The 13,560-nt window shown below is 37.5% G+C and overlaps 1 protein-coding gene across 1 annotated transcript in view; it reads left to right on the forward strand.

Moving 5' to 3' along the window:
- The window catches only part of LOC132098907 (exocyst complex component 4-like), a 119,666-nt gene that overhangs the window by 102,175 nt on the left and 3,931 nt on the right, over positions 1–13,560 (forward strand). Inside the window, exons 15-17 of the mRNA XM_059505181.1 lie at positions 5,351–5,492; positions 8,019–8,197; positions 8,279–8,438. Of these exons, the coding sequence (XP_059361164.1) occupies positions 5,351–5,492; positions 8,019–8,197; positions 8,279–8,438 (481 nt within the window). The remainder of the gene's footprint in view (positions 1–5,350; positions 5,493–8,018; positions 8,198–8,278; positions 8,439–13,560) is intronic.

Here is a 13,560-nt window from a genome sequence, read left to right on the forward strand (position 1 = left end):
TTTTATCATGGTGGGACAGCTTCAGCATTGTTCATTATTTAGTGTTTGCTGAGCTGATGGGACCGTCGCCAACGGAAACCCTTATCTCTATACCCCCCCCAAATTGGATTTTATATTATGGAGCCAGTCAGGTATGAACAAGTCATTTTCTCCTGTCTTGTCTTGCAGACTAATACACGTTTGCCAGTGTAATGTGGGGGAGATTAAACAGCGTCTCTGTCTCACCACCAGAGACTGAGCTTTGAAGTGGATCGAGTGAAGAGAGTTCCTAGACAGTGAAAGAGAAAGAGCTCTGTTGCCCTTGTCTTTTTAAAAACGCAGGCCCACTGTCAGGAAGAGACATCCTTCATGCACTGTGACCACCCTGATGTGGCCTTTTTGTGCGCTAGAAGTATTCCACAAAAACGTCTGGAAGTTTTTCAGACCGTACCTGTCTCAATGGGTTTAATCCTTTATATTGCTCGATCTCCATCCCTTCAGTCTCTGCTAAAACAAACACTCGGACCCCTGCGATAAAATGCATGTGTTAATCCTTCTCTTTAGCATCATGGTGTTGAATCTTAATGTAATCTAAATTTGATTTGGCACTAGGATATGTTCTTCAGTCTTGGATCTGCTGTTTGCGTAGAAATCGATGGGCTTTGATTGGACATGAAGACATTGAGGGTTTGTCTCTCATTGCCCATCTGGGATCTTTTCGTAACACGCAATCCTCCTCAAATTTATCTCTTTCCTCGTTTTCTCAAGACATCTTAAAAAAAAAAAGTAAAAGCAAAAGCCACTATGGCTCTTTACTGAAGAGAATGCATTACTCGCTGTTTAGAGCAAGCAGATTGGTGCTAGTGATTGGTGGCTTATGTCAGGAGTGACAATGTGTCAGACTTTTTTTTCTTGAAGGTAATAATGGCCAATCATTCTGATAACAAGCTTTTGCTCCAACATTTCAGAATGAATTTGAGATGTTATTTGCTTTTCTGAACAAATTATTTGTGCACATGATTTCGATCAAAGTACATTTATTCATAATACTTACTGAATAAATGTACTTTGCTGAATAGAAATTTAACTTTTACTAAATAAAAATGTATTTTTTACATCCCAAAATCCACACAAAATTATGCGGCTGGCAACAGTCAGATTTCAACTCTAACTAACTTCACTTCTCTCGTTCTGGCTTTAAAATTAAATGAAGCAAAATCATGGGTCAAAACGGTCAATAGTATCAGGAGGAGCAGGAAGACCCAGCAGGGATGGTATAAGGAGAAAGGGACAGACTATTTGTAGAGAACTAAATGGGAAAAACATCACTGCTCACTATTCTTTCTTCAAGTAAATAGGAGCTATACTCGCATAACTAGAAAATATGGCAGCTGAGTGAACTTAAGTTTCCTTAAAGGTGTTTTAGCCACAGGTGGAGTTTTATCTCAAGAGTTGTTCTCTGACCATTGCCCTTCTGCCTTAGAACAAATCCTTTTACCACCTTATACCCACATAGGCTAGACAGACAAAACACAACAACTCTTGAAAATTGTTGTCGAAACAACCCTCTTCCTTTCACATGCTTCAAAATCCATCTTCCCATAGCTCTCATATCACAGAAACAGACGCGGAGCTTCGAGCCTTTATAGCCTTTAGTGCCAAAGAAAGAGCGAGTCTTGGGTCAAGTGATCTCTTCGTTTTGGAGTTTTTTTTAAAGTACCTTTATCGCCAACAGTAAAGGTCTGCTTTCCATTTATTAGCATAATGTGTGTGGATACACACAGACACACGTTAATTTCTGGAATAGGTTTAACTGAAGACACCCACTCCTTTTTCCATTCTTTGTTCCTCCTCTTAAGTCCTGTCCTGAAGGCTTAGCTGACAAGTTGTAGCGCTGACACAGTGAGGTCAAAGGTCGCCAGCAGACAGAGCTTGTCTCTCCCCATGCAGATGTCACCACTGTTACTGCAGCCAAATAATTAACGCTCTCAGCCAATCACATGCATCATTCATGAAGCTTCTGTCTCTTTTTCTATCTCTCTGTCTCCCTCCTCTGCCGCAGAGGTCAGATATCTTGTTTATTAGAGCGCTGTGTTTAACAGCCGGTGGGAGGTGTGCAGCAAAATGATGCAGTTTTTCAACAGCAGTTTTTGGGCAGAGCTGCTGAGCTTAAATTTCACCCTGACAGCCAGTGGGACGTAGCCGTGAAGAAGGGTATCAGCAAATGATTGATCTCCACTCTCTTGTTCTCTCTGTGTCTTTATGAGTGCCACCCTCTTACAGATGGCATTGAACAGGCGCTTAGGCGAGATAGGATTTGAAAATAATTGGACGAGCCCAACATACGGGCACACATCTACGCAAGCACACAGCCTCTGATAAAAGAAATTTAAAAGCCTGTAAGTTAAAGGAAGGCAGAAGACGACGTTCAGTAAGTCTGTTTGCAACTAAATGAACGGCCTCATGGGGCGCGTCCTTGATCATGCCATCACGGCAGGACCAGCACACATGTGGTAACATACACACAACTTGACAACCAGCCTCTGCACATGGATGGAGTTCACACTAACTGCATTATCCAAACATGCAGGTTAACTGGCGTGCCGCATTGGCTCCCTTTGGATTTGCAGTACATTCAATCTGTTTATGAAAGGATAAGTTCCAGATTTCACTAAAACGATGAACTGGCTTAAATAAACAGCATTTTTCGGTTGCACCCAACTGGTAGAACATTTTTACTTTGGCTGGCTGTGCAAAAGTGACAGCTGTGAAGTAGTTTGAATTAGCTTTGTTTAAAAATCATTTAGAATATTATTAAAAATTATAAATATTATTAAAATGATATTATGAATTAAAGTCAATCTTAATAGTACTTAAATAAATGATACATAATATTTAATGTAATATATATTTTAGAAAGTAGAATGTTATTTAAATTTTAAAATTCAGTATATTACTTACTATATTTAATACAAATAAATATTTTTTCAGTGTTATCCTGTTTCGACTAATTATTATCTGATATTATTTGGCTATATATATATATATATATATATATATATATATATATATGGAAATACTTAAGAATATATTAGTGCAGTGATATTAGGTTATTTGACCTGCATGCTATATTTCAAGTCTTTTTAAGCCAGTTGCTTTTTTTTTTGTAAGGAACAGAAGTTTAAGTCATTTTCACTCGTAACTAGAGCTGTGCAAATAATCAAAAGAAAGTTTTGATTTCGCCCTCCAAAGATTATGAAAATACAATCATCAAGAAAAAATTATTGTTCTGCCCCATTCCGCTTCCATAAAACCCCAAACTTCACAAAATGGGACTTTCGCAAAATGGGACGTGCTTGATTTGTTAATGATCATTATATTTATTTGTGTTTTTAAAAGAGCGAAAGAGGACTTGTGCTGTTCCTCAGCTTTCTGTGCATGCACTCCTACATGGAACAGAACACGGACAAGTGAACTTTTAGCTTTAGGTGCATGCCAGTTGCATGTAAACCCTTGTCTTTTATGTCTTAATTGAACGTAAACAGTTGAGAATGAAAACACGTGTGTAACAGAAAATTGGATCCGTGCAGCTCTTAAAGTGACTAATATTCCTGCTGTAGACTGTATGCTTTATATTAATCAAACAACAAAAGACAAAGAGAAAATCACTTACTGCTCTCGACTTTAGGACTCCTTTTAATAAGAAACAAATCAAGTTTAATTCTTAATGTAAAGACTATGCTGTTTTATTTCACATTTGATTTATTCAATTTCTGTAATTACCTAAATTCTTTAGACTTGCATAAGAAACTTAAAGCACTGTTTGTTTAACTTATATATTTTCTCTGTTGTATTTGTCCTTTGATATTTTTTTTCTTTTTTTCGTATTAGGGTTATGTCAGTTTGATTATTTTTCAATCATTTTTAATCATGAGTTACCCTAGTATTTTTTCTGTGGTATTGCAAATTGTGAAATTTTGCAGGTATCTAAAATGTAGATGTTATAACAACCTTTTGGTCATGTGGCCAATCTTAATCGTGTTTAAAAAATTGCGATTATGATTTTTGCCATAATCGAGCAGCCCTACTCATAAGCTTCATCACCTCTGCCAATTCTGTTGAACCTTATTCTTGAATATATGCCTATTCAACATATTCAACCTTGATTATGAGAAACACAAGAGGCAATGCCATTTGGTATTATTATCCTCAAACCCGACTCAGCTCATCTTCACACACAGTATCTCCATCTGCCTTCATTGTATGGAAAAGAGCAGTATAAATATTATTCAAAAGATCAAATTTTTTGTTCAATAGACTTAATAAGGTCATAAGGTTATATGAATATTAGTAAATGATGGTGAAATTGTACTTTAAGGTAAACAAAACTCCTTAAATGTAATTTCTGGATTTGGTACTCCGTCTGAATTACCCTGCCAAATAGAACCATAATGGACTGTTTGCTTGTTACAAAGGCTTGACAGTTCTGTTATCTGTGGGACGTCACGTCAGGGGAGTTTTCTACGTTCTCTAGAATTACATATCAGTCCTTGGTGACCCAGTGTCTCTAATCTACCACCTTGTCATCACTGCTGTGTTTGCACTTCTTGTCTTCAAGCGTTTTTAATCATTCCATGCCAAACACACTCTTATCTCCCATAAACCTTTTTTCTAATAAGAGTTATAGACAGACAGTAATTAACTACCAATGGAACTCACACATGCGTGTGTGTTGCCACTCTTTTCATGTCTTTTGATTGTGGTCTGACTGTGTGTATGTATATATATATATATATATATATATATATATATATATATATATATATATATATATATATATATATATATATATATATATATAATTGCTCAATGGCAGTCGCCATTTTCCTGAACAAACACAAGGAACCCAGGACCACATGAGCAAACCATCCATCAGCACAGCAAACATGTCCACACACACATACTACTTCTCTACATACCGTGAGATATGTGTGTGTGTGAATGTGACCTTCAGAAGTGCAGAGACATGCCGCAGAGAGTTACAGGAAGTCAGTGTCCATCCCTATCTCTTGTGCCTCATTGATCGCCTAGTGTCCTACTCACTCGCACACACTTTTCCATTTGATAGTCATCCTGTGACCATATGTGTACTGGCATCTCATTGACTACACTGTAAAAAAAATGAAGTTGTTAATAAAGATTATTGTAGTGCCTTTAATGAGAAAATACTATTTTAGTCTTTCTACATACCGTACTTGCCATTTATTTGTAATTATTGGTGAAATGTAAATTCAACATTTTTACATTTTTACATCATTACATTTTTTTTGTTGTTTGTATGGCTCAGACTCTTTTATTTTCTTTTGTCTAGGTGTATCCCCAGGCTCAGATGCTCAGGTGATCAGCGAGAACGTCCGCAGTCGAGAGCAGATCCTCCAGACATTGACTGACCTCTCCAGATCCTTCCAGGACATTGCTGACCGCTGCCTTCTGGTGCTGCATCTTGAGGTCAGGTAGGTCTGACCACTTCATCTCAATCTAAAGAAAGGACTCCATACACAAGTCTTAAGATATCTTCAGACAAACAACAACTTAAATGCTGCAGATTGCCAAGACTGATATATATATATAGTACAGACCAAAAGTTTGGACACACCTTCTCATTCAAAGAGTTTTTTTTATTTTCATGAATATGAAAATTGTAGATTCACACTGAAGGCTTCAAAACTATGAATTAACACATGTGGAATTATATATGGAATTATATACATAACAAAAAAGTGTGAAACAACTGAAAATATGTCATATTCTAGGTTCTTCAAAGCAGCCACCTTTTGCTTTGATTACTGCTTTGCACTCTCTTGGCATTCTCTTGATGAGCTTCAAGAGGTAGTCACCTGAAATGGTCTTCCAACAGTCATGAAGGAGTTCCCCGAGAGATGCTTAGCACTTGTTGGCCCTTTTGCCTTCTGTCTGCGGTCCAGCTCACCCCTAAACCATCTCGATTGGGTTCAGGTCCGGTGACTGTGGAGACCAGGTCATCTGGCACAGCTCCCCATCACTCTCCTTCTTGGTCAAATAGCCCTTGATGCCTTCAGTGTGACTCTACAATTTTCATAGTCATGAAAATAAAGAAAACTCTTTGAATGAGAAGGTGTGTCCAAACTTTTGGTCTGTACTGTACAGTCGTGGCCAAAAGTTTTGAGAACTACATAAATATTGGAAATTGGAAAAGTTGCTGCTTAAGTTTTTATAATAGCAATTTGCATATACTCCAGAGCGTTATGAAGAGTGATCAGATGAATCGCATAGTCCTTCTTTGCCATGAAAATTAACTTAATCCCAAAAAAACCTTTCCACTGCATTTCATTGCTGTCATTAAAGGACCTCCTGAGATCATTTCAGTAATCATCTTGTTAACTCAGGTGAGAACCCCACATTCATGTGTGGGGTTGCTTCTCATCCAAGGGAGTGGGCTTGCTCACAATTCTGCCCAAAAACACAGCCATGAATAAAGAATGGTACCAAAACACCCTCCAACAGCAACTTCTTCCAACAATCCAACAACAGTTTGGTGAAGAACAATGCATTTTCCAGCACGATGGAGCACCGTGCCATAAGGCAAAAGTGATAACTAAGTGGCTCGGGGACCAGAATGTTGAAATTTTAGGTCCATGGCCTGGAAACTCCCCAGATCTTAATCCCATTGAGAACTTGTGGTCAATCCTCAAGAGGCGGGTGGACAAACAAAAACCCACTAATTCTGACAAACTCTGACAAACCCAAAAGAGCACCAATTGGTCATTTACTCTGCGTACCCTCCTCCACAGGCCCTTCCTCACGCTTGCATGATTATTCTCAGATATCATTTAGCTTATGTGACCTGTTTATGATTTGGAAACAATAACTCGTGTCTCCGATGCTACGCGTTATTGACTTTTTCCATCAAATTTCCCTTGACAGTGCTTGGGGTAAATTAAGCTATAAGAGAAGGTAAGAAGACGAGAATGCAGGCATTATGATTTGGTAGCGGATGGCTTCACTTAAAGCTTTTCTAAGGCCGAATGAGAAAGGGGAGGTTTATTGCAGGGCTGTTGGAGGCCATTATGGAAACCTGTCCATCTCACCTTCGCTGTCTTTCTGTCTCAAGAAGGCTCTTACTCTGTGCACCTATACGCAGGTTTATTAGTCCATGAACACTTCACAGATTGTACCCACAAACACACATGCACTTGCCCACAGGACATTCCATCATCCCAGTTCATTCAGCCTTTATAGAGTAAAGATATTCACTACCAGCATCTGGCATTTCTCTGAGGACCAATGACAGTCTAGAGTGCCATTACCACTAATCGCATATGATAACAATAACTCACACATTCAAACTGGTTTTCATTATTTCTTTCATTTAATAATAATTATTATGTGATTATGTGGAAATAATCTGATGAAAAAAATTTCCAACAGAATTTTGAGGACATTGGTAGATGTTCTTAACTGATTTATTTTATTTAGTTTTTTATTGATACATAATAAAATGTTTTTATCTGTTATAATAGTATGTACAGCATGTGTTATGTGTGTGTGTGTATATATATATATATGTGTATATAAATATTATATACTATAAATTAACTATATATTAGTATAGTATGTGTTATGTGTGATTTATTTTGAGTTAAAACTTTATATATATTTAAATCATAAATCTATTTACTTCTGTTTCTTTCTTTATTATTTTTGACCTGCATACTGTAGGCCTTTATGTCATAGAGGAATATTAATACAAAGTCCCTTTTAAAATAAAAAATATGGATAAAATATACCAAATGTGAAAATAATTAGTTCACATGATCAAAGGCATCTTAACTGCAGTTTTCCAGGAATGTCTGATGAAAAGACTTTTTCATGTGCAAATTATTCATTTTGAGGGGAAATCCTGTGCGAGTTAAAACATGTCATATCTCAAGCTTCGGGAAAGTTCTTATCCGTCTCATCTCGTAATTGTCATTCCATGCCTGTCGTCTCTGCCCCATCAGGGTCCACTGTTTCCATTATCTGATTCCTCTGGCAAAACAAGGCAACTACGCCATTGTGGCTAATGCAGCCAGCATGGACTACGACCCCCTGGTGGTGAAGCTGAATAAGGACATCAGTGCCATAGAGGAAGTGATGGGAGCCGCCCTGCAGCAGCACAAGTTTCAGTATATCTTTGAGGGTGAGTGACCTCTTGCCTCAACAGGAAGCTGATGCCTGAAGCAGTATTTATTTTCTGACTAGCTTCCTTTTCTCGGTACAGGTCTGGGTCACCTGATCTCTTGTATTCTGATAAACGGAGCTCAGTACTTCAAGCGCATCAGTGAGTCCGGCATCAAGAAGATGTGCAGAAATATCTTTGTGCTCCAGCAGAACCTGACCAACATCACCATGTCACGTGAGGCTGATCTGGACTTCGCCAGGTAGAATACACAAATATTCTCAGGAGGGATGTGCAGTACTACATCATTTCAAAATCAGCTAGCCTAAACAACTCCTCAACCAATCGGTGTTAAGAAAAACTTGTATACTTAGGCTTGTTTTGGGTTCAGAAGGATTCGTTGGTTTCAGATACACAAAAACAATCTAGATAAAGTAGTCAACCATGCTAATCAACTAGTTAGTTGTCATTTAGTTTTACTAGTCTTAAAAAGTTAGTCATCAAATGGCCATAACTTCTAAAAAATCAGTTACAAAAATATATTGGCTATGTTTGTTTATTTTCAGTTTTAGTTTGTTTCACTATAGTTATAATTTTTTTATATTTATATTTAATATGTTTGTGCTGCCAAAGTTAGTATATTAACAAATATCATTTACGTAGCAGAACTAAATTTCTCTATTTATTTATTTTATTTATTAAATTATTTACTATTTAGTTTTATCGATCGTGTTGTCTAGTGGCGTTTTCATGTTTAATGTGAGTAGGTTATGAAGTGTAAAACATTCACAGTGTATTTTTCTAGTTTATATTTATACTTAGTATAAGGCGTAATGAATTAGAATTGTTATTTTTAAAGGGGTCATTTGATGTTGCTAAAAATAACATTATTTTGTGTATTTGATGTAATGAAATGTGTTTATGTGGTTTAAGGTTCAGAAAATGCATTATTTTCCACATACTGTACATAATTGTTTCTCCTCTATGCTCCGCCTTCTAAAAACGCATCGATTTTTACAAAGCTTGCTGTTCTGAAAAGTGAGGTGTGCTCTGATTGGCCAGCTATCTAGTGCGTTGTGATTGGTTGAATACCTAAAGCATGTGATGGAAATGTTACGCCCCTCTAACCAGCCTATAACTAACTGCCTATAACTAACTAAGTAAATAACTAACTAACTAACTAACTAACTAACTATCATGTTTCTACATTTTTATGTGAAGATCACTATCAGGGCAGTTAAAATAATGTGCCTATTGCTGTACAAACGATGTAAATTATTACCTGGTGGATTTCTCGCATGATTATTACAGCACTGGCTTATTGACCACACTCTCTCTCTCTCTCTCTTTTTTCATATATGATGTTGTGCGATGTATGGGTGGTACAGGAGGTGACTGGAATTCTAGTACATCGTTTACTCTATCAAGGCTCCTCTGATTGACCCCTCCTGCACACACATAGCAGAGAGAGCATCTCTCTGTAAACCCTTTATGAATACATTGGCATTATCATCATAAACCGCTTGGAAAACAAGATAATAAAGAAGCACAATAGCACTACTAGACTCTTGCAGCTGTACCCCTCTGTCATTTACATTCAGCTTTGAATGTGTGTAAACGTCTGTGGGTTGAGGGATTCATTGAGAGAGATGGAAGCATATATGTGGATGCTGGGAGATGGAGAAAGGCCCATGAGGAAGAAGGGGAATTGTTGGCCACTCTCCCACCTGAATGCTTGCTGTGGGCGACGGGGCCAAGGACACAGTAATAACCATCGATTTGAGTTAAAGCTGAGCAGTGCAGTAGCCAAACCCAGCAGCGCTCCTCTCTTATGGCAGGCTTTGGTCACAGTGCCATCTAGTGATGAGAAAAATGGCATCAGGGTAGAAAGCACTTGAATGTGAAACTTGGAATTGAGTAGTTAGCACATTTATTCATTTAAGTAAGTACAAATAATGTCATTTGAGTGTGCAGGTTTAATGCCGGAGGTTTTGTTGTTTAAATCAGGAGTAAACAACTTTACTTGTAGTTTATTATTGAAATGACCTTGCGTGCGTGGTGTTGGTCCAGTTCCCAAGCAAAACCAGAGTGCTTTTACTCTTGCTACATGCTCACACTCATACACATACAGACACCATCTGCTCACAGTCTTAGACTGAGCCAGGCCATGTCCCAGAGTCCTGCAGGGGCCTCAGTAATGTCTAATCAACGTCACCCAGACCTGGCAAGAGGCTGCTAGTTGTGAGCAAATTTATGTGCATGTTTTTAACTCCAGTGTTTCTGTATATTAATTAAATGTGCGAAATGGATGGAATCGATCATAAGGACAAACTAGAACCTCTTCATACTTCATCTGTATGATCCATATTTTGAATCAGTAGATGCATATGTGAAATACATATAAATTAAAAATTGTGTACATATAAAATTTGGAGTTTTCTCTTTATTTAAACAAACAAACTTTTATTCATGAAGTACACATTAAATTTAACATAAGTTACATTAATAATCCGTGAATGAACAGACAATTCAAAAGAACAGCATTTCTTTTGAATTGTCTGTTCATTCATGGATTTGACTTAGGGGGGAAATTCAATATTGATTATACCAAGGTCTAGGTCTCTAGGTCTTCTAAGTCTCACTTGTAAAAGAGGTTTCAACCTCAGTGCGACTTCCTGTTTAAATAAAGGTTAAAGAAGAACAAGAAATGTTTCTTAAATGGCAAATCAGCATATTATAATGATTTGAAACACTGAAGATTGGCAAAATGGTAGCTAGAAAATAAATAGCATTTTAAATACATTAAAATAGTAAAAAGTTATTTTAAAATAGTTCACAGTAATATTGTTTTTGCTCAAATAAATGCAGACTTGGTGAGCTTCTTTCGAAAACATTAAAGATCAAATTCAGCAAGGTTTTTTTTTTTTTACTTATGCTAATAATCAATGATGTAATATGGTTAACAACCAATGGGACAGCAGACAGCAAAGCTTACTTGATCCCCCTATTGGATAGGAAAGTCTACTATTTCACTCAGTAGACCAGGCTTTCTCAAGGTCTGGATCCGGACCTGCCTCCACTTCATATTTCAAGTGCACTCGTATCACTCAGACCTTGCTGGCATACACTAACACACACACACACACACAAACATACACATGCACACACAGTGTTGCACTATTGCTGTTTTTACAGACTTTTTTGTAAGACAAAGCGCATAGCAACTAGTGACATTTTGGATAAACCTTTTAACTGTAATTCAGCAGAATAATGTCACCGTGTCGCCCAGCGAGCGCGAGGTCTTTCATGAGTGGCAGAGTTAGCAGCACATTCAACTTACCGAACCGCAAAAGACTTGTGAATAAATGAGAACAAAACAGCATTTCCAAAAACCAATCACTGTTGACCGTTTGGGCATATTAACATTCGTCTGTAAATATGCACATAGTTTGTTACACAGACGGATGTTTGTGCTGCATGATATAAATAAAGTAATATAATTCACTGCTGTATAACAGTGTATTGCATTTATAATTCAAGATTTTAGCAATTCAGTTGAAGTGGCTTTAGGTTACATTGTACTATTTCAGAAACAGAAATGATGTACATGAAAACTGCTTTACTGGGCATTAAGTTCAAGTATAAAAATACAGTACATAATGTAACCGTAACAGTTCATAGAGTAAACGCAAGTACAACTTGACGTAATGAATATGATAATTAGCATATATAAAGTTGAATTGCTATATAAAGTTATAAGCATGTTTATTAAAAACAAGTTTTATAATAATTATTTTGACGCTGATGAGAATTCAGATTCAGACCTTTGAATGTAAACTTTAAGGAAACTCTTGCTATAGACCATCTGATGTCTATTGTGTACAGAAATGCCAATAAGTAAAGGCTGAAATCATGGTCGATTGAATTTACATGACCTCAGTTCTGTTTTAGAATTTAGAAGTTCTGCAGTAGAATTAAATTTTCCATGCAGTTGTAGTATTTTTTTTTTTATAACCTATCTTGGATAAACCCATCCCCAGGCAGCACAAAACACTGGAAGTTCTCAAAAAGTCCTGTCGTTTATCGCATTGGACAGTGTCTAATGTCAGTAGGACATGGCAAATGACGATCACGTTCGCTCTCTCCCCCAGTGTAAAATCTAAACCATGCTCTCTCATTCAGTAAGGAAAGGGGGATTTGTTAGGAATTCACACTTCAGAGACTGGCTGACTGACATGCAAGGGTCAGAGGCCAAGCTGTTGGAAAAGCCCCTGTCTTGTGAGGACATTTGTAAAGGCTTCTTTAAAAATGGCATTTATTCATTGGTCAGGGTGATGTGGCCTGGACTGTTTACACTGTGGCTGCTCTGCGCTCTCGATAACCACAAAACAAACCGCCAGCTGCACTTGACAGCACATTAGTCTTTCTGCTTAATCGTATGTGACTAACACGCAGCTTTTCTTCATATCTGTTTATTGTGTTTATCTGGATTTATTGCTCTGTATTTTCACACTTGTTCGCAGTTATGGGATGTTCTTTACTTTGCTGTTATTCTAGGAAATATTTCACTTTTTCACATTTTATTTTATCTTATTATTTTACACATTTTTTGACTAACTGCTGTTGGGTTGAAATAATGGTTCATTTAATTGAAAGCTGAAGAATATTGTACAGCTATACATCTACTGCAGCAGCAGCCCAGTGACAGTCTATGAACCATTTATGAGCCTGTTCTACCTCCTATCCCAAGACTCCTTCTGTTGAGGTGTTATCTGATATGTAGACCAGGGTCAGACTGCCTCATCTCAAAGCCTCACCTCACTTTAGAACAGAGAGCAGCTGATGAAAGAGCAGACTGTCTGCTAAATGTTCCCATTAACTGGAAAATGGGACCTGTCAAGCATGCAGTGGAGAATGTCCTGAAAGCCTGATATGCTCTTTTACACTGAAAGCATTGGCATTTGTTACTGTGGTGACAAGTATGTGTGTTCTGTTTGATGGAGAGGATAGTCTTGGGCAACTTGCCTGCTCTCTCTCTCAGCTGCTAACTAATGTGTTGCTGAGATTGCGCTGACAGAAGCAGCCCTTAATGGCTTTAATATTATACATGCTGGAAATTGGAGGAAATGACTTGTGCTGATTCAAGTTTTTTCTCCCTTAGCGCCAACATACATCTCCCAGCGTCCTTCGCTGCATGCATCATAAATTAGCTTAATGCCCTTTGTATGCACTACTGTACACACAGAAACAGTCTAATTAAAACTTAATGGCACTCAGAGAACACACACTCAGGTGCAAGTTCAATGTGTGAGAAGTTCCTGCTCTTTATTATCTTCTAATAGGAAAGAGGATTGGGAGAGGAGAGGAAAGGAGGTGGTCTTAAA

This window comes from Carassius carassius, chromosome 22, assembly GCF_963082965.1.
Source record: "Carassius carassius chromosome 22, fCarCar2.1, whole genome shotgun sequence".
Classification (NCBI taxonomy): domain Eukaryota; kingdom Metazoa; phylum Chordata; class Actinopteri; order Cypriniformes; family Cyprinidae; genus Carassius; species Carassius carassius.